Source organism: Pundamilia nyererei, unplaced genomic scaffold (assembly GCF_000239375.1).
Source record: "Pundamilia nyererei isolate P.nyererei 1_Seehausen unplaced genomic scaffold, PunNye1.0 scaffold00324, whole genome shotgun sequence".
NCBI lineage: Eukaryota > Metazoa > Chordata > Actinopteri > Cichliformes > Cichlidae > Pundamilia > Pundamilia nyererei.
Genome location: NW_005187725.1, coordinates 342271 through 365234, shown reverse-complemented (window position 1 = coordinate 365234; position 22964 = coordinate 342271). Strand labels below are relative to the sequence as shown.

Here is a 22964-nt window from a genome sequence, read left to right as displayed (position 1 = left end):
TTATGGCAGAAGGCTGAGAGGGCTATCAGGTATGTGACACGTGTATGCTCGTATAATTAGCTCAGCACCATGGCATCCTAAGGTGACAGCGTTAACCCATCCATCATTGCTTCTAATCACTCATTGGTGGAGTGTGGGCTGTAATTACAGAGCGCTAGGCAACGGCAGGCTTCACAGGTAAAAATAGTCATGCAGGATGAGAGACTTGTGCATGAGTTTGGCATGTGGTGTGTGGGAAAATGTGTGTGTATACATGCCTGTGACTACGGAGGTAATGAGATCTAGTTAGTGATGCTCCAGAGTGTCTTATTAACAAATAATAACAGCACTCCTTTGTTTTTACCTCTCCTCCCATCTATTATTCACACCTCACAGATTCACTCATGATTCATTTATACGAGCATCTTGTGCAACCTAGAAACTAAATGTCACCCAAAAACATCCCCGTCAGACGTTGCTGTGGGTACGCGTTTCCGTGTGCTCGTCGCTCGCTCGTGGCGTGCAGGTTTGACTGCGTGAAATTGGTCCTGCGTCACATAGAAGCAGCATTTCCAGCGAAAAATTTGGACTCGTGCAATCTGCCTCCACTTGTGCATGCACACATAAGTGCAAATGATAGAGTGCTATTGAAACAGATGAGTCGGATCTTGCCGGATCAGTAACGAGGGCTGTAGTGAGGCCATTCTGCCATTCAACCCCCCTGTTGTGAAATCAGCATGACGCCCTGTGTACTTTAGCTGGATTCTCTTTCCGCTCAAATTGCCAGGTTGGAGAGCGGCACTCAGCTGGGAATGCTGCTCTACATGTGAAGTAGGTTGTGCGTGTGCGTGTGTGATCGCATTAAGAGCGCCGATGTAGATGTGGATGCGAATGTGTGTCAGTGAGCTGCCCCTCGCCTCTGTCCCCTCTCTTTCTTCAGGTGAAGAGCCTGTTCTGAAGGCTCTGCTCCAGTCGAGGGTCCTTAAAGCCAGGATGGAAGCACTTTACCCAGATAGAGGTAAACCTACAGTACACCATCTGACTCCTAGTGGACCATCAGACCATCAGGAGGAATAAGTGGTTTGGCACAAAGCAGCAACCTCTGGGGGTGAAAAGTGAAGCTGCAGTTCCTCTAATGGCCACTTGAAGCTGTCTTTCAAATATAATCAGTCCCTGTAGACTCCCATGTTAAAATGTCCAACATTACAGCAGAAATAAACACGTCTACATACAAACACTGGTTTGTTCCTTTTGGAGTATTTTTAAAGCATCTGACCAATATAATATCTGACTAACATGGCTGCTGTGCAGCTAGTTATACTGAGAGATGGTCCAACAAGTCCGAGCTCCAGTTTCGCTGAGTGAATTTTTGTCTGGATGTTACTGCGGACTGATTAGATTAGTATCTGTGGATGGAGCTGAAAGTAGGACTCCACCCTCTGATCCAAATATGGTCACTTATGGCTCAAAACCCAGAACTTGTCACTAACCATGTAACCTGTCCAAAGACTACTCTGCAACTGCCTGCCAAACAGTGGTCACCAGTTTGTATTCTCCACCCATTTGGCAAAAACCTCTTTCCTTCGGCAGCTACGGTTGCCGTGGTCACCACCAGTTTGCATGGAATTTGTACACAAAAATTAACGATCTCAAGTGAAACTCTGAAAAGCTTTTATTTTGAAGGCGAACTGTCTCATTTTCAGTTTCCGTGACTTTTTGGTGTTTCGCTGTTACAAATAAGGTGGGTATTTGTAACTTAGAATTTCCTGTTAGAGAATTTCACATTGTAGATTCAGCAGCTTGTAGGCTATTTTCAGACGGCCTACATAACAAAATGTGTCAAACAGTGAGACAAGATGAGGCTGAGTAGTTTCCAGATGTTACTCAGGGACAGTTTTGGTGTGACGGGGTTGAACAGCTGCAGCTTGCTGTCTGATTGGCCTGTACTGCTACTGACTATTACTACAGAGAAGTCATTGATTTAGTGCAGGACAAAGTCAGTACTGTTCTGCTTTAGTGTAACACATCAGGTTAGCATTTCATTTTGCTTTGCTTATTTTCATCACGGTCGTAGTTCATAATGAAATAATCAGGTCGGACAGTTTGGGAGGTTGGATGAAACAGCTGACCTCGAGCCTGTATTAGAGCGCCTGCAAATGGACAGTGAAAGTCATTAACCCCGCCCTTCAAATATTGGACGTTCAATGTTTGGCTGTGGTTTTCACCTGGAAATCAAATTCCTGGTGGGAAAACAGGCTTCATTCAATTCGTCCTTCACTTAGAAATCAGCCCACAAACTGCTGGAGGCAACGAAGGAACGTCTCACTTTTGAAGTGCTCGTGATAACCGATGTGTTTTTAATCACAAAGGAAGAGGATATTTGTGGAAGCAGATCATTCTTTGGGTCTTTTCTCTACGTTACGAGTAAATGAGGTTCTTCAGAGGGACGCTGCAGATTTATTCTCTGCTTTGCAGCGATCCGTCACTCTTTCTGTGCACTTCCTGCTGTTGTTGAGCTCCTCCACTGTAGATACCCGAAGACTCATTGTGCCACTCTGCCGGCCGCTCGCTGCTCTCATATCAGTCTGAGTGCTTTGAGAGCATGACATAGTGGAGAGAGCAGAGACGGCTGTGTGCAAGGGAGAGGGAGTAAATAGCATCCCAACTGCAGAGATGGCATTTAAGTGTCTCTCCCTTTGCACTCCAATAGTACTGCAGACCCATTACCTCAGCGCGAGCCTTTGTGTGTCTACCAGCATCCGTGTGTGTGCGTGCGTGTGCCTCAAATGTATTTCCTCCAATCATCTCCGTGCTCCCACGCGACTCACCCGCTACCTTTCCGTTCTGATCTTTTTCTCATTCATCATGCTTCCCCTCCTGTCCTCCTGCCAGAGGTCTCTGCTAAGGTGTAATTTAGCTCCTGCTGCTCTCTAATTTCTACCTTAGTCAGGGTGGGCGTGGCTGGCCCCCCTGACACCATGGATACAATCTGTCAATCATTCCCCACAGCCAGGAAATTGCGTTCAAAGCGAGAGTAATTATTAAGTCTGCCCTGTGTGGGTTGAATTGAACACCCTCTCCGTTTGGCACACAGAGAAATATGTCCTCAGAGGCAAGGCCAGGTGGATTAGCGAGGCTTTTATTGCTGCTTAGAACAAGGTGAGCGCTCTCTCATCTCACCTTTTGTTTCGCCTAATCTCTTTGCCTTTCCCTTCCTACCGTCCTCATTCTTCGCTCATCAATATCAAAACGGCCTGTTCTACGAGAACGTTTAAAAGAACGACGGCTGGAAAACAACACTTCTTGATGTTTATGCCCAATTTACTGCAGGTATCTCTGTGAAAACCATGGCAGAAGCCAGAGGTGAAAGCATGAAAGAAAGTCTCCCTAAAGTGAGTGCGTTCAGTGAATCCTGTTTGTTCAAGTCCTTGAAAAGCTGAAATCAAACCCGGTGAGCAGGATGTTGTAACAGTCTGTCTCTGCTGCTGCTTACCTTTCTGTTTCCACACAAAAATGTTGATTTATTTCCAAGCCTCGCGTTCAGGAACCACATGCCTTTGTTTGCCAGCGTACGGCTGAATAAACGCTACGATTATGTGGATTCTAGTGCTCAAACCACAGAGTTTAAATAGCATCAAGGACAGCAATTCCCAAGATGCCTTGCGCCAACATTTGCTGATAACTTTCCCTTGTCATTTTTAATTACTGCCAGCATCTTCTTCAGTCACCTGTATCAGTGTTGACTAACCATAGAAACCTTGTTAGAACAGACCCGTTAACCTCTGCTCGTGAGCAGATAAGTCTGAGTTAACAAGGTGTCCTGCTGCTGCTGCTGAATGACTCCACTTCTGACCTCCAACCTTTATGTACAGGACATATTCTTCATTAACGGCGTCCTGCTGAAGGCTGGCACTGCACTCAGAGTGAAGCTTTACACGAGCTTCAGCCTCAGAGGTGGGCTACCATTACAACCTATTTCTGCAACAGAGTGTAATTAAAAGCCGGGTTAGGGTTTGGGTATGTGACGCTTCAGAGTCTGAAAACTGAAGCCAATGTCCAGCAGGGATGACTCGTCAGATTGTATAAAACGAACCTGCTGCTCATGGATCTGTGAGCTCAGTAAACATTAAAGACTCCTGATGCATTTATGGTTTATTTCTAGTCTTATTGAATATGACATGATGTTCATTTAGGAAATTATGATCCCATTATAGTCAAAAAGGACCGGAAGGTCTTCAAAAAGCTAAGATGGCAACAGCCAGAACACTCAAAACAGGATTTTACGAAGCAACATTGTGGCGGCTTCATCTATATTTCATAAGCAGTGTATGACTACTATACCTGCAAAGGGGTACTCCCACTGTCTGGACTTTCTGCTCCATAGAGGGCACTCTCGACCCAGAATAAATGATGCTTTATGGAGCGGTTGAGTTGAAATTGATCAGAGATGATACTCAAAGCACAGTCTCCGGGTTGAAAGTCATGGTGCCTGATAGCAACAAGCCCAATAAGCCTGTATTTCTATACAAACACGTGATAAATACAAATAGATGGACTGATGGGACTTGGTTTTTTATTTCAATACGACAAATATTTTGAGCTCATAGGAAACCAGTTTGGCCTCCTTCACAGTCTACAAGTTAGGTGATTCGTTGTTTGTTTGAAATCTGTTTAGCTCCCTGATGAAGTGATTTTTTAAATAAATGTGACAGTGCCATGGGAATACAATTATTAAACTGTACTTCAGAACTTTCGGGATTTTTAATACACCGTGTCTATTCATGTCAGTCAGTATAACTGGGAGTACAGGCTTCCACAAATGCAATGACAACCAGAACAGGTTTGCTTATGCTGGTCTGAAATAAGAAATAAACCAGGACCAACATTAACACACCACAACATACACCTACAGACTTAACCCGAGCAGATGGTGGGACTGGGAACTCGATTCCACAAGAACCAAAAGGTAACCAACAAGTGAAATGCTTCCAAGGCAATGTGTGCCCAGGTTCTCAAACATGCCTAAGTAGAAATACTGATTATGAATCACTCAAAGGAGCTCTCAAACAGCAAATCAATCTAAAACACAGATCAAAACCTACAAGACACTCCAAAGAATATTATTCACAAAACTAAAAACCAAAGCCACTTCAAGTGTGCACGCAGAAAAACAAATACAATTTCATTTCAACAAACCAGACAGGGTTCAAAGATCCCGGACAAGCCCCCAATCATCCCAGATTAAGTGCCGTACAGGGACCTTCAAAGATTTAAAAAAATTAAAAACACTCAAGGACCTCAGAAATTATTCATTGTATCAAGGTAAGATTTTGCATATATTGTGTTAAAAGTGCTAAAAATTAAAATGAGCTGATTCTGAGCAGGTCAGGTGGGAATATCAACCAGAACCGCCTCCAAGTCAACTCAGTGGCTTGATTGTTACTTCTAAGCTTGGCTTAGCATTAACACTCAGTGTTTTCTTTAGGAAATAGTTAGCTCAGAGTGCTAATAATAATAATAGAGTCTTACTTTAGACATATATTTTACATTTGTCTTTAATTTTGTGTTTGATAATAATGAAAAGAAAACATATCATCTTCCACTTCCTTAAAATTCAGACATCACCGTGACTGAGATAGACAAACTTGTCTTGACGGCAAAGATTGATAATATTTGCTCAATTTTGTAACCACATCATTACACGGTGCTAAAATTTCCTATGCAAAACTCAAACGTTGCTAATCCAACAGCACAGATGTGTATTTGTCTGCATGCATGCAAACGCACTCTCTATACGTTGTTGTGAACCTAAGCCCTGTGTGTGCATGTCTGCAGAGTCTTATGGTATTTGCAGGGCCTCTGAGGGTATTCAAACATTCAAAGGCTGAGAGAGGTGGAGGATACGGATGGTGCGCCAGCATCTAAAAGGCGGGGGGAGAAAAAGGATGGAGCGAAGGGGCTAATTAACATATTAATGACCCCACCTTCCTACAGCTTCTGTCGGATAGTCCAAACACTTTGATAAGTATGCAAATGAGAGCCGCACCATCTGAAGAGGGAATTAGCTCTGCCAGAGAGAAAAGGGAGGGGGCAAGGGAGGGAGGAAGGAAGGCAGGGAAGGAGGCAGGAAAGGATAGAGTGTTAGGAAGGGGAAGAGGAGGAAGGAGAGTCGGGCATGCTGATGAAGTGATATCTCCATGTTTATTTTAGCTGTCTTTAATTATCTTCTGTGCACAGCGTGCCTTGGTGTGTTATAAAACCACGAGCGGTGAAAGAAAAGACTTCCATTCTTGCTGCTCTTGGATCGATGCAGCGGCGCCCGTCAGCCCCGCGGCGATGAGCAGAATGGCTGCAGGGGCTCGAGCCCGTGGGCGGCTCGGAGCGACGACCCCGAGCAAAAAAGGGTGGGTCAGTGTAACGCAGCCTATGGTGGAGCTATAAGGACGAGGGAGACGTGTGGGTGAGACAAAGAGAGGAGAGTGGATCTGTGCCGTGTCAATCGCTTCCTGTTTGGCCTCGTTTCAGCTCTAACGCTGACGATCTAAAGCCCTCTTCCTCGGCCAGGCGGTGACCACCTCATCTCTTTTGTGAGGGAGCAGGAGTCTGACAGGGGAAAAATGAGGAGCTTTAGCCGTTATCCTCCTTACTTAACTGTTCTCAACACTTCAGAGATAAAGCACAGAGGGACTGACAGCAGAAATCTCTGTGTTCAAAGTGAAATCGAGCAAATCTGGATTTGATTTCCTTGATGTATTTATATTTTTTGCACTGAGTTTCTCAGGATTTTGCAGCTTCGGTTCCATTTTTGGATGAAGAACTGAACACAACATAAAAATATCTGCACGAATCTTGGCCTTTGTTTGAAATCAGGGGAATTCTTAACACCATAATTAGCAGAAGCCTGTGCTGTCCTAGTTATGTAAGATGGCTCTTTTTGTCTTTTTGAAATTGGATTACCGCAGGAGGAACCATTTATTTCAAAAATGGGGGGGCTGGGGGTAATTTTTATATCTCACAGTCTCCGGCAGAAAGCTGTCCTCCGCCGTCGAGCCCATGCGCAGTTCTTATACACCCCAATAAACATGATTAGCATGGCAGACTGTAAATATGCAAATGACAGAGGAGATGTGGAGCGAATGTTTATGCTGTGAGCTTTCCCGTCTGCACAAACTCGCCTCCCCGTCTATCTCACAGTGAGCTTTATGGAGACGGGGTCCTCTCTTAAAGCCACCTTTGCTTTTTTCTTTCATAAAAGAAATTCATCCATGTAATTGGAGCTTTAAACGTGAAAGGATGCCTTTTCCTTCAGTGTCTTTGCTGCTTTAGCTGCGCACAGACGAAGGCAGCTGCAATGTCCGCATGCTGAAAGCACCCTCTCTAAACAGCTTCTTCCCACATGAATCTGAATTATGCTCTATATGCGTGCCTTTCTGCTGCACTCTGACTTCAATTAGCCATCCTGCACATCTATGATTACTGTGCCAGTTGATGGTGACTGAAAAGCCACTGAAAAGTCAGAGACCCCACTGGTGTACTGCGGCTGAGACCTGAGATCCCACTGCCTCAAATGATTTACATTCTGTATAATCTATGAAAGCGACTTAAATAAAGTTAATCTGAGTGGATGAAATGTGCCCTACAGCACAGCTGCTGCTGTATTTATCATGCCAGTTATTCACCAAAGTGGATCTTTTCTTCTCTTTTAACCTTAACATCTTTATTATCACTCCATTACAGCAGCTTTGCATGATTCACAGTCCAAAATAATCCTTTTGTACGTCACACCGGTGCAGCTCCTCAGATCGTCCTCTGTACGAAACAAGCTGTTTTAGCAACTTTCTTCTGATTGGCTGCCCCTCCTAAACAAAGGTGGGTGGGGCTTCTTTGCACAAGCTGACCATATTAAGAATATCCCCTGTCTATGACATCACCTCGATCTAAAAGTAGAAAAAAACGTGACAATCTGTTCAGGGATTACTGCACATCCGCTGATTATTAGAAACATGGGCCATGTGAATGTCACTCAGGTCCATTTACCATATGCAAGCCTGATATTGATAACATTACCTAGACACTTAATGCACTCGATCTTGGTCCAATAAAAGCATTTACCCAAACACATTTATTTATGGATCAGCCGTATTAAACCTGGAGCGGTTCTTAAAATATATTGAATTCATAGATTCTTATGGTTTTAAATCAAGTTTGTTTCTGTTTTTTATAACAATTCTCTAACAATGATATAATAACAAAGGACAGCAGATCGGGATATAAACTAATGTGTAGATAAATATTAAAGTATGAATATTTTAAAAAGAAAGAATGGAAAATTATGTAAAATCAGCCTTTAAAGTATTATCAGTAAAATCAGGTCAAAAAGGTTTGTGTTGGTTTTGGGGATTTTTTCACATAAATCAACAGTTTTCATCTTAGAAATTATTAGTTTTTCATATTAATTTCTTTACGCAGCACTATATTTGTCTCTCACTGCATTTGTAACTGTGATCATATAGTGTCCATGCTGAATAGGATTTTAAACACACATACGCAGAGCCGAACGGCCCATGTCAAGCGTGTTCGCCCTGAAGACTATCAGCTCTCCGGGGAGAGAGGCCATCGAGCAGCATTATCGACATTATAGACGCCTCAGCCTGGAGATAGGCTTCCCATCGATCCCCTGATTAATTACTATCTGCAGGCAGCAGCACAGTGAGGGATGGAGGAGGAGGAGGTGAGAATGATAGAAAAGGGGGAGAAAGACTGAAAGAGAGGGGGAGAGAGCAGGGAGAGTACACCTTGGACTATCTATGAATATCAGCTAAAGGCTACGCAGTAATCTTCCAGGTGGAATATTATTTATTGATATATAGGTAGGCAGGAACCCTTATCTTACCCCCCGAACACACAGCCAAGGACAAAGTGAAACTCACACATTACTGTGGTGGAAACAACTCGCAAAGACGAGTAGAGGACACTGAAGCATCCACACTTTCAACCAGGTGACACAACATGGCTAATAGAGAAAAACAAGCATGCCACATGTATATTCGAGCCTCTGTGCGCACTGTCAGCACCTCCTTGTCTTAGCCTCCACCGTCTAACCAGAAGAGTCCGTATTGGTTAAGAGATAGCCTGGATTGCACAGTGTATTCACAGCTTTGTTAGGAGCTGTTCAGGTATTTCACAGAGTGACACGGCCCGAATGGAGGCGCATAAGCTTATTGACTTATGTTACAGCGGGTCGACAGTCTCAGGGGGACGAGGAGTGAAGCCGCAGCCTTTAACTGGAGTTCATTAATGGTAACTGCTTGTCCTGACCAGTCGCCCTCCTCAGGGGAAGGAAAATAAACAACCAAAACCTGCACTTCCTCTAATGTCCACTCGAAAACTGAGTCAGGCCATTACTGGGTTGTGGCCTCTCTGACTAACAGCTAGGCTTCACCTGAACTGGACCTCTGAACCATGTATGGAGCATTTTAATGACATTATCCACCAACAGTGTGGCTGCTGTGGTGTTACTTAGCGCTGGGTATTGATTCGATTCCAACTCACAAGGTCCCTATTCGATTTGATCGTAACGTTACTAACAGACTGCCCAGGAAGTCTGAGCTCGTTTTGAGGGAAATTCAAGGATTTTATTTGGCAATGCAGAAGTGCCTTAAATGTGCCTTACTTTTAATAGCCACAAGGGGGCAATACACGTGGTTGCCCACACCTTTAAATTGCCCTTTAACCTCCTAGGACCTGGTGTCCACATATGTGGACATCACATTTTGGGTTATTTAGACCAAAATACTCAATTTTGCTCTACAAGCACCTGATATTCACTGATGAGGACATTATGCTGCTCCTGTTCTATCAGAATTTTAAACGAATATCCTCATATGTGGCTCTGATTTTTCTTAAAAACAAAAATAAGGTAAAAAAAAAATCTGGTAATTCTTTGTTTTTACATTCATCGGACCCCAATCAGCCCAAATATCAAAGAGAAATTAAAAATGCTGCTGTGGAAGAGTTCAGGTCTTAGGAGGTTAAAGTTAACGTCACTTACAACCTTATGGAAGTCAAATAATTTGCTGTAATGAGCACATAAACCTCATTTAAACCAGGAAGTCCTGTTTTTCAAGGAAGATCTGGCCATGAAGGCACAACCTTAAATCATATAAAACATGAATAACATAATACTTTATAAAAAGCTCTCAACTCTCCCTGACAGACAAAAGCCTCCAGCTTTAGAGAGCTTATTGGTGACCAGAAAGGTTCAAAGGTTATGCAAAGGTTCAAAATAAGAAAAAGTTCAGAGAAAGTTCCGAGTCCCCAACAAGGAGCCGACTGTGATTAGCATAAATCACAGGAACAGGTTTGTGCTGCTGTCTCGTCAGGCTGAATGAGAAGCTTGACTCTGTACAGCCAGCTGAGTAAAGTATGGTGTCATCTGCATAAAGGTGCACTTTAGCTGTAAACATATTCTGTGCTACATATGTTATTAATGATAGTGCAAATTAACCTGAACCATGGTGGACTTCTCTGAAACTCTTCAGGAAACCTGACATCTGAAGCTTCCAGCAGCATCACCAAGTCTGCCTAACAGCAGCTCGACACAACCAAACCAGACTCGGATCGACAAATACAACAACACAATTATTCTTCTGGTCCATTAATATTGTGATTTGTTCCCAACATAGCTGTTGGTACCATGACCCAGTCGAACGTCAGACTTTCGTCAGTTTCACCTAAGATATTAATATCAGCCAAACATATAAGCTAAGAGTTTATTTCAGATTAACAGGGTGATAATTGTTTAAACCTGGAGGGTCACAGCCTTTCATAAGATGCCTGATGTTAGTCTGGAGACTGTCAGGTGAGTAATATACATCGTGTAAATATAAAGCAAACAAGATGTTTTTTACAATTCTATCCAACATTTTCTTTTTCTAGCAGCACTTTCCAGCACGAAGCTTTAACAGCTTAAATGTGGCTCCAGTCACGTTACCTTACTTAAAGCAGGTAAATTAAGCTAATTAGTATCTTGAAGTAGTTCCTGACACAGTGGATGGTTTTAGAAATGACGGCACTTCCTAAAACTGTTCTGAGAGGAAACTTTTCCAGTGACAAAGAGAATAAAGTTCTACCTTCCACCCACTCCACTCACCCAGCGAGAACTTTTAGGGCTGTAGGCGTAGAAAGAGAGAAGGAAATGTGCTGAATGCTTAATACATTGATAATCGACCATCATCGAAATAACATTGAGAACATTAGACAAAAACAGACAAGAAATCCTCTTATTTAATATTTCATGTGTGGAGTTGGAAAAAGAAAGTGGTGCATGTTTTTGTTCTGCTGTTATCAGAGGATGTCCAAAGGGAGGGACGCGAGTGTGGAACTCACACAGGAAGAATCTCGAGTATGGGATCATCATGGAAAACAGGCAGGTTTGTGTGTGTGTGTGTGTTCATTCCCACTGACCTGAAAAGCTCTGTTAATGCTGGATCCACAGGCACTGGAAGAGAAACACAGAGAGATTATGAAACATGTGAAATCCGCCTGAACGGCCACGACTGTGACTCTGCATCAGTTTCCTGCGACATCATCAGGGAAACACTCGAAGCTGGAGGGAACGTCACTGAATGCAGGCGTATATTCATCATCTGTACTTGTGTCTGAGGACATGTGTGTGATCTGTCTGCAGCTTATTACTCTCGTCGGAATGTTTGGATCAACAATATGGAAACGATGCAGTGTCACAAAGTTGTCACTTTCATATATGTATGAAGACCAGGACGACTACATGAATGTGAGTCAGTGGACTTCACACTGAAATTTAACACCTGTTCTAAAACTGATAAATATTATATGATATTTGATAAATTAAAAAAACTGAAACTAATAATAACAAAGCTTTTAAGATAAACATTAAAAACTACTGTCAGACGACAGTTTAACGTTAATAAACTGTCTCTAAATCTAAATATTACAACATTTGGAAACTGAAAAGAAATTCATTCAAATCTATGATTTAAAATTAAAAGAATTATTGCAGGAAAAATCTCAACATGGTGACAAATATGATTATAAAAATTCAATATACTTTATAATATAAGAGTCGAAATTTCATTTGTAATTTCTCTGTGGCAGTATTTTATTTTGATATAATATTTTTATATGATATGATATATATACACATTTGGGTTTTGTGCTAGTAAAAAGTAAAACGCTGTCATGTTTGCACACGATTCACGTTTATTTTGCTGTATTCAAAGGCAGCTGGAGCAGAAACGTTTGGTGTGACGATAAGAAATAATCTTTAAACTTTCATGAAAACAAAATTGGTTCGATTATTTATATTTAACATCTGTGATTTTAAAAAGTGCAAAGTGTTCAAGTGTCACGAGTGATCATAAATTAACAAATAAATATGTTGAAAGGAAAAAAGTAACGTTGTGAGATCCGAGCCATCACAATGAGAATAATTTAGATATAATGTGTCTTTGGTTTGTTGGAATATTTCACTTTAATTTCATGGGACAAAAAGCATGTAGATGATGGAAGCTCTGAAAGTAACAACAACAACAATAACAATAATAATAATAATAATAATAATAAAATGGATTATTCCTAAAAATGCAAGTCTAAAAACCTGAACTCGAAGTCACCAAGATCCCATAATTTCCTTGTACATGAACAGTGGCAATAAAGTGCTATTCTATTCTATTCTATTCTATTCTATTCTATTCTGACGTTTGGGATCCTGTCACATTTCACTGTGTGTTATACTTGTATAACTATGCATGTAACAAATAAAAAACCTTGAACCTTAAACCTTGAACCTGTCCTTTGGTGCACAGACGTGACCCTTGACCCAAACAGCAGACTCGTTGCTGTGTGTGTATGACCTGCAGGACTGTTAGACGTCCGTTTGAGATGATTTGTATGTCACTGATTGCCAAAACTAAACTTTTTTAAATGCTGCTTGTCTAACAGCTTTAACTGCTACGTACAGCCTGAGTGGGCGTTACACAGCTGAGACTAGATTCACAGATGAGAGCTGTAGAAGGATACGGGCTTAAACATCACTGGGATTAGCAAACAAAGGTCAAAGGTCAGTCCCATGTTATACTGCAGATGCTCTCTGTTTAAATGATTCTGTCTAAATGAAGGGAACGATGATCTCAGTGACACATCTTTGGTTTCGCCTGAACTTCAATCACACGGCTGACGAGCTGCTTGATCCTCGTGATGGAGGAGCAGCGGTCACCACTTTCATCCTCGCCTGGTCAAAGATGTCGGGCACTCAGAGTTGGAGGGGATAAAATATGAATGTAGCATCTTAGATGTTTCAGACAGAGTGGACTGAGCCTCGGTTCGGTTTTACTGAGATGTTCCAAAGGAGAGTCGCTGACAGCTGCCGTTTCTTTGGTTTAAATAAAGTTCAATAACCTGTTTTCACTTCGCAGGGTTTCATAGGAGTGGATATCGCTGCGGTAGATATTTCATTGTGAACAAAGCTCTTAAAATGTGGATTTCTGTTTCTGTCAGATATAAAACGAGCGATAGAGGAGCAGAGAGCCGCGAGAAAAGCCAACTCGAGTGTGACAGTCTGGGATTTGTGCAGTAGCGTGTGTGCGCTGTGTGTGTTTGTGTTGGGGGAGTGAAGGTCACCCTGAATGGTGTGTGTGTGCATGTGCGTGTGTGTGCAGATACCTTTGGAGCGTGTGCGATGGCGCTTATCATCTGCATCCACCTCCATCTGCAGAGAGGCACAAACAAGCTGTTAAACACACAACAGACACGTCGCAAAATTAGCTTTCATTTGGATCCATGTTCGCTCAGGTGCTCGGGACTTTTCTGCAGCTTGTCAAACATTTCAATTCACACCCAACATTGGAAAGAACATTTCACGAGACGACTGACGGCAGCGTTTGTGTAAATGATTAAAATCCTTCAGTAAGATTTGAGTTGTCGCCCTGCACTGGTAACAGAGACCTAAAAACCTCATGAAAGCAAACAGCCAAACCCACGGGTGTAACGCCAATGCTGTGCTTCGCTTTTCCTCAGAAACTCTTTGGGAACCGTATTAATTTCCAAAGTCTGACCACAACAGATGTGTGACCACATCTGTTGTGGTCAGACTTTTTTTTTTGTATCGAAAAAATATCGAACCGTGACACCAAAGTGTCGAACCGAACCGAACCGTGAATTTTGTGTATCGTTGCACCCCTAATAAACATGTGACTGTTCAATCAGTCATGTTACAGATTTATTGACCTCATCAAACACAGATGGCTCTTCATTTACTGGGATAAATATTCCACCTTACTTTCACATGGAGCCCTGCTGTGGGGCTGAAGAACAGTATTTCCTGGTCACACAGCTGTCCTGAAGGAGGAAGCACTTTGTGTATCAGGCCAGTTTAACATGAGGACTCCCATCATTGCTGGAGCCCCTGGTGGGCGTTAGAGGAACTGTAGGTTTTATTTCTTTATTTTGGCCGGCCTCTCCCTCAAAGATGGGTGAGGAGTTCATCCATCCAGGAGGGGCTCAGAAAGCTGACGAATTAGCGCTTCTGTCGGGACAGAATATTTTACTTGGATCACTGAAACCAATATCAAAACACTGAGCTGCACAATAAAAGCACTTCCTGTCCGCACCATTAGAAGCTCCTCCTGCTGATTTGAAGTGATTGTTGGGAATCATCTAACTATTAACATGAGCCATGCGAGCACACAGCCAGCACACGAAGGAACAAAGACTTTTACGTCTCCATGAAAGGCGCAGATACTGCAGCATCCGTCCTGGAAGAGCCGACATGAGGTATAAAAACCCACAAGGTGACTTTTCATCCAGTCTGAGGTGGATTACACATGTTGGAGCGATAGCATCGCCGCTGCTCGTTGTTCCAGAGAAGCTTTGATAAAACAGGAGAGCACTGGGCATTTTAGTCTCATTTTAATCTCCCGCTCTCACACACACCAACAACACACGCTCAGCCGGTCCCTCCTTACTGCACTAATAAGATTTACGAGGTATCCTCGCTTTTCATCATTTTATTTTTCTCCCGTCGAAACATTTATGGGCGTTCGTAAAGAAACACACCATTAGAGCTGAGGGGCTCTACAGTAAAGTAAGTGTGGTGTTAATAAATCACGTTTAATAAAAAGAGACATCCAAACAGGGCCTCCGTCACAGCCCAAACCTGCCAGGCAGGCATGAATATTTAGGGACATCTGGAAATAAAGCAGGGACGCTCCGAGGTGTTGGGATTTATGACGGCTCGTTGAGAGGATAAACCTGCCTCAGAGGGATGTGCAGGTCTGACATACATGAGCCCCAGCGGTATCATGGGTGGGACAAACATTGCTGCGTGGCCACAAGAATTTGATTTAGTTTGAAACTTTGGACTTTGGATTATTCTTCACGGTTTTCGCTTCACTTCATCAGCGGAGATGAAGCAGGATGTTAGTTCGACATACGTCAGCACGTGCGGTTCAGTCGGGAGGCCCTGCAACATAAAGCACCTTTAAAAATGTCTCCAAATCTCTCAGCTGCCTCCAACATCCTGTGAACTGATTTGTAAGCGACGGCTGGCCTTTCCATGCATGCAGAGGAGATATGAGCTGTGGACTACAGTGTGAGCCCGGCTTGTTTAAATGCACACACATGCATAATAACAGAGCCTATCTGACGCTGTCAGACTTTCTCTGAGGGTTTGAAGCGAGGCCCGAGTCGCTGCCGAACACGAGCGGATCCGGGAAGCCTCGTCGTTTACTTCCCTCGAGCTTCCTCGGGAGACTTGGACCTGGGAAGCGCGCACGCCTCTGCAGCTCGCCATATGTTGGCGAGTCATGCGTATTCCGTCTGGCATTTTCTCTCTCTTAGCACCCCATGGGAAAATGTCACGGCTGTAATGAAGGTTAGCCTGCTTATTGAGGATTAGTTGGAGGCCCACTCCTTCTCTGTCTGTGTCTCAATTAGAGCTGGGATCAATGGCATTAAAGGCCCAGATGAATGACCACTGAGTCACGCTGATCCCTGCTCCAAAAGTTCACACTGCTTAGTTAAGAAAACACCTCGAACAATGAGAAAACTCTGCATGTGTGATTATTTCTGCACAGCAAGCAGATTTAACCCAACTAACTGAATGTGTGTCAAAATGAAAGCTGTCCACTGAACTTTCGGTAAATGTTTAAGTTAATGAATTTTCCTTTTTTTTTTTTCATAAACTCATCGTTCATCGTTTTCAAAGTAAGAACTGTGATTCAAAGCAGGACACGAGGGGATGGCAGCTGGAGACAGTAACCAACAAACGTTTGATCCTGTTGTCGTTGAAGCAGTTTGGTGCTTTAACACATCCATGAAACAGGAATAAGACTCTCAGTCATCAGTGTGTGACTGGATGAAGAGGAAACAAATCTGTTGCCGTCTACATCCACAGAAACTCACATCAACTGTTTCCAATCAGACTCCAGAAGCTCACAGGCCTGAAACGCGCAGCAACTTTGCTTCTATATAAGAACAAAACCAGAATATAGTTGCTGACGACCTGTCTGTGATTATTAATGAGGCCGTGAAAAACCTCCATCAGTCAGACTGAGACTGTTTGCAGACAGGTTGCATCCCAGCAGGTGACCTTGGCCAAGGTTGCTCAGATACTTGCAATCAGTCCCTGGCATCGCCGGGGAACCGCATGTCCTGTTTGGAAGAAGGTTAGTGCTCCCCCCGGCCCCCCACAGTTTGTACGCTTCATCCATTACAAAATAATAAAACAATATGTTAAATCTAAAATATGAGTAACCTGCAGAGTTACCCAGTCATGGTATGCACTGTGTTTGGTGACGTTTGCATCAAAACATCAAAACTAAAATGATATTTTTCAAAAACAAAGTTATTACAGGCCATTAAAGTTTAACAGCAAAGATCAGAGTTTTTTATTTTTCTACACTGACAACAATAAACGGCTTCATCAGCTTTCACAGGCTCAACAGTAATCCTTCCTGCTAAAATTACAGGAATTATTATAAAAGTTTCAGCAGAATTTAGTCTGAAGTTGGACAACAGCCACAAATGTTTGTTGGCCAGTTAAAAAAACAGAAACACAAAATCTCAGCTTGAACATTAATGTTGCAGTCAGCCAATCACGTTTCAGACTGGTGTAGGACTCAGTGGCGCCTAGATGAACCCTCTGATGAGCGCCGCGTGTTCGTGCAAACATGACAAACACGTGTTCAGCAGTGCTGCGAGGCACAGCTCAGACTATCACTGTTTTTTATTCTCCGGGATCTTTATGACGTCACAGAGCTGGCCCTTACATGGTCATCCCAGGCACAGAAGCCACACCTACCTTCTGTTTATTTGTCACAGAGTGCCAATCAGAATAAAATGCTTTAAAGGGGGAGGAGCTAAAGCAGTTTCAGACAGAGGATGAGGTGAGGCGGTTAAAGAAGGATTATTACGAGGAGAGAATCATGCAAAGCTGCTCACTGATGAAACCACAAGGCTGGAAGCAGCAGAATGAGTCCAGTTCAGAGAGGCTGAGAGTTTTGATGCACAACCTTAATGTTAATGAAGCTAACGGAGTAATTCACTCTTCATTTCACGCATGACGTCCTCGTGGGTTTGTTTGGTAGAATCCAAACCGAGCACAATCCTTTTAGCGCGTCCTTATTCGGAAGTTCTTCACATGTTTTCTGATTTGCATCCATGAATATTAGCCTGGGCTGCACAAACACACGAAGCCAGGTCATGAACGGGAGCGAGACTCTTAATTCAGCTCACATATAGGAAACAGCAGCAGCACTGATCAGAGTCGAGATCAATGCCAAAATAAAATGCATCAAAAAATGTAAAAAAGGTTTCAGGGAGGAGAAACGGGGTTAGCATTGGAATATGCACAGAGACACAGAACAAGCATTTTGTATGTGTGTGTTTACGATTTAGGTGGTGATGGGGGAGGGGGGAGGGGGTGGGGCTCAGACATCTGTCACAACAGTTCACATCGTCATTGCTTCCCTTTGTTTTACCCTTGAAGTTTTGGGAGAATGCGTTTCAGGCATATGGCGCCCAACCCCACCCTCACACACATACACACACACACATTGATATTCCGTGCAGCGTAGCAGCAGGGGGGAGCCACCAAAACCGTGCTGGCATTATCGAATTTCACTGCAAATAGGTATTTACGCCGTGCATCATCCAGTGGCAGTAAACACGTGTGCCAAACCGACGCTAAGTGCATCTGAATTAGTGTGAAGGGCCGCCGAGATAGCATCTGAGTGGGCGTTCGGCGTGTGCGTGTGTGTGCGTGTGTGAGGCTGAAATCTGGGGAGTGATTCCTAACTAGGAATGAAAATGGTTTTGGTGGGTGACAGCAGCTGTGCAGGGCGCTGAAATGCTGCGATCGCGATAGAATAAAACAATTTATGAGCTGGTCCGCCGATGACAGCGCGCTGTAACGGTATGGATGTGAAACTAACCTGATTTCTTTAACGCCTAAGCGGGTCTCGTGTTTTATCCTTCATAAAACTCTGATTTTATTCAGCCTCGCCATCCGGGACGCTTGGAAAACATTCCATCTTTGAGCCTCGCGTTTGATCGTTACTAAACATAAAAGCAGCTGTAAACATCTGGGCTTCTATAGTCACCTGACCCTACACCACAGTTCAGACTTAGCCATAAAGGATGGACACGCCACCACGACATGTTTGTGCGATCTTTCCGCTGCTTTGGTGGAGCCAGAGGTGACCACATCTATGCAACAGGGTGCAGCTATAAGCTAACACTAGCACTAAAATGTACCTGTGCAGTTCTTTCTACTGTCCTGCAGGGGGCGACTCCTCTGGCTGACTGTATGGAAAATTAAGCTTCCTGCTCACTTTTCTGATGACTTCATGGTCTCAGGTGCTTTCCCAGGAAGCAGGACAGGATTCAGAGCAGGGGATCGATAAGCTGATAAATTAAAATAAAAAAATCTGGTTCCTAAATGTTTGGCTGAAGCTTTTATTGGACGGATCGCTGAATCTGCTTTTTATATCCAGGCAGCGATCGAAGCTGAAGCTCCAGAACCTGCAGTTTGGTTTTGCCAACCCATTTTTGTGTGAGCAAATAAATAAATCAGGAATCAGTACAAAGAGTCATAAAAGCTCATTGTTGCCATGATTTCAGGAGGAAAACCAACATGAATGGCAATGATCCTGCAGACGCGCTGTACCTGAAGCGTTGTGGGCGTGACACAGCTCGTTGGCCCCGACCTCTGCTTCCAGCGTGACCTTCTGACGTTCGGCGAGGGAGGAGCGGCTCACCACGTCTCCTCCAAACTCATTTTCTGCACAGAGGGAGGAAGGAGAACACGCATCATTAAAATCATTCCCAGAACAATCACATTCACACACAGAGCCGTGACAGGATCTGAAATTTCCTCTCCTCCTTTGACTCCGGGCTCATGAATAGTCATATAGCGTCAGCTATGCGGCGCACGCCAAAGCCAACGCTGATTTCCGCCATAACGACGGCCGCTTGTCGTGTGCGATAGGCTTGGCAACATGGGGTAATTAGCTAGATCTATCATCTGCTGCAGGAAGTGGGGACAAATATAGCTAATGATCCGTGCCTGCCTCCATGATTTCTCTCCTCGGCTCTCCATCCTCTGCTGAGCACGAGGAAGAGGAGGCAGAGAGGGGGGTCCCCGCTCTGTCGATGGAAAAAAAATGACCCGAGATGGAGAAAGGGAAGAAGACGGAAGAGACGGAGGTGTGAGAGAACATGTCAACCCTCCCTCTGCCTGTCAATGCTCCTCCATCCGCTGCAGCTAATTGAGAAAACGTATGGAACGAGAACAGATGAGGTGTCGATGGTGTATAGAGTGAAGGCCCCCATAGGGAGCGCAGCAGACGGCCGTAACACACACACACACACACACACAGACGCACACACACACACACGCACACACACACGCTGAAAGCAGAGTGAATCCAAACAATAGCTGCTCCCTGAGGACTAACACCCGTACACTGAGTGTGTCTGCGTTATGTAAAAGGAGTGCTGGTGCTTAAGCGGACTTTACTTTGAACCAGCAGGGGGTCTCTTTCTACCCCCCATCCACACACACACACACACACACACACACACACACACACACACACACACCTCTGCTTTCCATTTTCTTTGCAGCGTTTCTTCTTTGTAGTTTGAATGGTGCGTGCGGAGGCAGCGTGGGTGGGGGCTGTAAGGGGATCGCACAAACAACTTTGAAAGTGGCTATTAACAGGAAACCCTAATGTGAAACAATGGGACACTCAAACTATATTTTCACTTTACGAGCGCGGCCCCGCTGCCTTTGTTTCATGAAAAAAAAAACGCGTCAGAGGCTGCCGGTTCGTATTTGATTACAGCCTCCGGGGCATTTCATTCAGAAAACGTGGGAATAAAACAAAGTCGGAGCGAATTCGGACGTGGGTGGATGCGAGAAAAGTAAAACCTGCAGATAAAACAGCAGCTCGAGAGGTAAAAGAATCAATCGTGCCGTTTGCTTCCTGTTTCTGAGCACCTTTTTAGGCAAACGCTCGTCTGTCTGTCGGACGACTGTGCAAAAATGTTTTCATCTAAGAAAAGTAGCATCCAGTGAAAATGTAGAAAAAGTTCAAATGTTTAACTGTAAATTAAAGGGTGTTCTCAGTGATGGACTGAAGACGCCAAAAATGGAGGTGACTTGAGCCCAGAGAAGGTCTGAGATGATCCAACCACAGCACGAGGTCGTTAATCTGCTGCTGCACAGTTTGGAGTAAATCTACAGCGTCAGGTTTGAAAAAGCTGCACAGAAACATCAGTAATAATCAGGTCTCACCCAAAGTTTCCATTTCTGTTTAAACATTCTGATATTATCTTCACATCATCATTCAAAAGTTTCATGTTTTATTATTTTTTACCTGTTTAGCATCTTTCTGTTAAATGGGTTTGGAAAAATTCATCTGTGTTCATCTTTACTTGCAATAATATCAATAACTACAGCAGGTTAGCTCCTGTATTTGAGTTCAGCAGCAGTCACAGGACAGAGTAAACTAGAGGTGGTAATCACCATACATCCCACGATACGATATTATCACAATACTTAACGCACGATACGATATTATCACAATACTTAACGCACGATACGATATTATTGCAATTTTTTAAAAATATTTTGCGATATTCAGATTCTGTACATAAAGGTAAACTTCATCAATATTCATTTTATCTAATATCAAAGTCTCACACTCAGTCTTTCTCTCATTTCAGTCAGTTTTATTGTTGACAAACTGAACAGTTTGTATTACAGTCTAGTCCAACTTAACTGAATGCAACCATCTGGTACAATTATAGCTTTCTAAACTATGCAATTTATGAAAACTACGCAGCCCATTCAGCAACTGAAGAATTTGAAAGTAAATTAAAACAAAATATAATTTTACATTAAATAAAAAAGTTAATTACCTTAATTAAAATAAAACATGTCTTAAATTAAAATAAGTAAACTGTCATGTTTATTGCTGAATGTCAGGATTCTTGCTCAGAAAAAGGATCAACATGCTCTGAAGTCAGAGCACAAAAACCTTTTTGTAACAAAATATCAATTTCTGCTGTCCCTGTATCGATACATTATTAGCAAACAAAATATCACGATACTACACAGTATCGATTTTTCCCCCACCCCTAGAGTAAACCTCTGGAGTCAAACATCTGGAGAGGGCAGCAAATAACCAACATCCACACAGCCAGCACCGTGCAAAACATTTATCAAGGTCTAAACCATGAAGAAAAAACTGTAGTTTTCTTGTAATTCACTCCACAGGAAGTCATGAGACTGGTTCAGTCGCTCTGTTGGCTAGCAAGTTTGGTCAAGAAGTTGGACCTTGGCTCAACTTCCTGGAATGTTTACCAATGAGCTTTGGTGACATACGTCCATAAATAGATACTGGGAAAGATTCTCAGAGTCCTCAAGCAAACATCACAAACTAACCCAGATACAGATCCTGCAGGATCCAGCTCAGACACAGACACCTGCTAATCACTGCTCAGTAACATCCACATAAAATCCCAGAACTTATCTTAATCTCACAGCAGCCAAGTTATTTTCAGATGATGTCATTAAAAATGGTCCCAAATGCTCCAACAGCACAAACAGTTAGCAGGCAGCTAGCTGCTACAGCCGCCTGTGTCACCATCCACCTGTCAGTCAAAGAGGCCACGCCCCCAATAATGCAAGCTTTACATTTTAATAAAATGTAAACAGGCACCAAAAGCAGTTTCTGTATCAGGCTGTAAACATGTTTAGTTTAACATGGGAGTCTGTGGGCACGGACTGGCTGGTGGAGCCTCCGGTGGACGTCAGAGGAACTGCAGGTAGTTTCATCGAGCTTAACGTGAGTAATCAGTAATCAGTAAGTTTTATGTAGCGTCTCCTAACTAAGGACAAATTCATGAAGTTTTGCGAATGATTTCAAGTAAATTTCTCCTCCTTTTACCCCATTAAATACCCAAAAACACACACACACACACTCCTGGGTCTTTATAATCAGAGTGCAAGTGATGGGTCTGTCCTCTGATCAAGGTCTTCATGTGGAGGCTGATGACAAATCACAGCTCTGTGACTCCTCATCAGCACGAAGCGTGTGCGTGTGAGAAAAGAAGACCGACAAAGGTGTGTATCTGCAGCAGAAAGCGATGCAGCGTGGCTGTTGGTGGTGTCGATGTTGTTCCGGTCCTGCAGTCGGTTTGCTAATCTGCACGTTTCAGCACAAGGACAGCGACAGGCAGCAAAGCGGAGGAGGAATCGGCCTTCAGCTCGAATGGGAACACACACACACACACACACACTCTTACACAGTCGCACACTGGGATGTGCACACAGCTATTCTTGTTCCCCTCCTATGTTACAAAGGAAGAATATATGACCAAGGACTGTTAGAGTGTGTGTGTGTGTGTGTGTGTGTGTGTGTGTGTGTGTGTGTGTGTGT

The 22964-nt window shown here is 43.4% G+C and overlaps 1 protein-coding gene across 1 annotated transcript in view; it reads right to left on the bottom strand.

Annotated features, from left to right (window-relative positions):
• Window positions 1–22964, bottom strand: part of LOC106456509 (myelin transcription factor 1-like protein) — a 68255-nt gene that overhangs the window by 15569 nt on the left and 29722 nt on the right. The window contains exons 2-4 of the mRNA XM_013915567.1: window positions 19184–19297; window positions 13681–13726; window positions 11446–11479 (exon numbers count right to left, since the gene is read on the bottom strand). Of these exons, the coding sequence (XP_013771021.1) occupies window positions 11446–11479; window positions 13681–13726 (80 nt within the window). The 5' untranslated portion in view covers window positions 19184–19297. The remainder of the gene's footprint in view (window positions 1–11445; window positions 11480–13680; window positions 13727–19183; window positions 19298–22964) is intronic.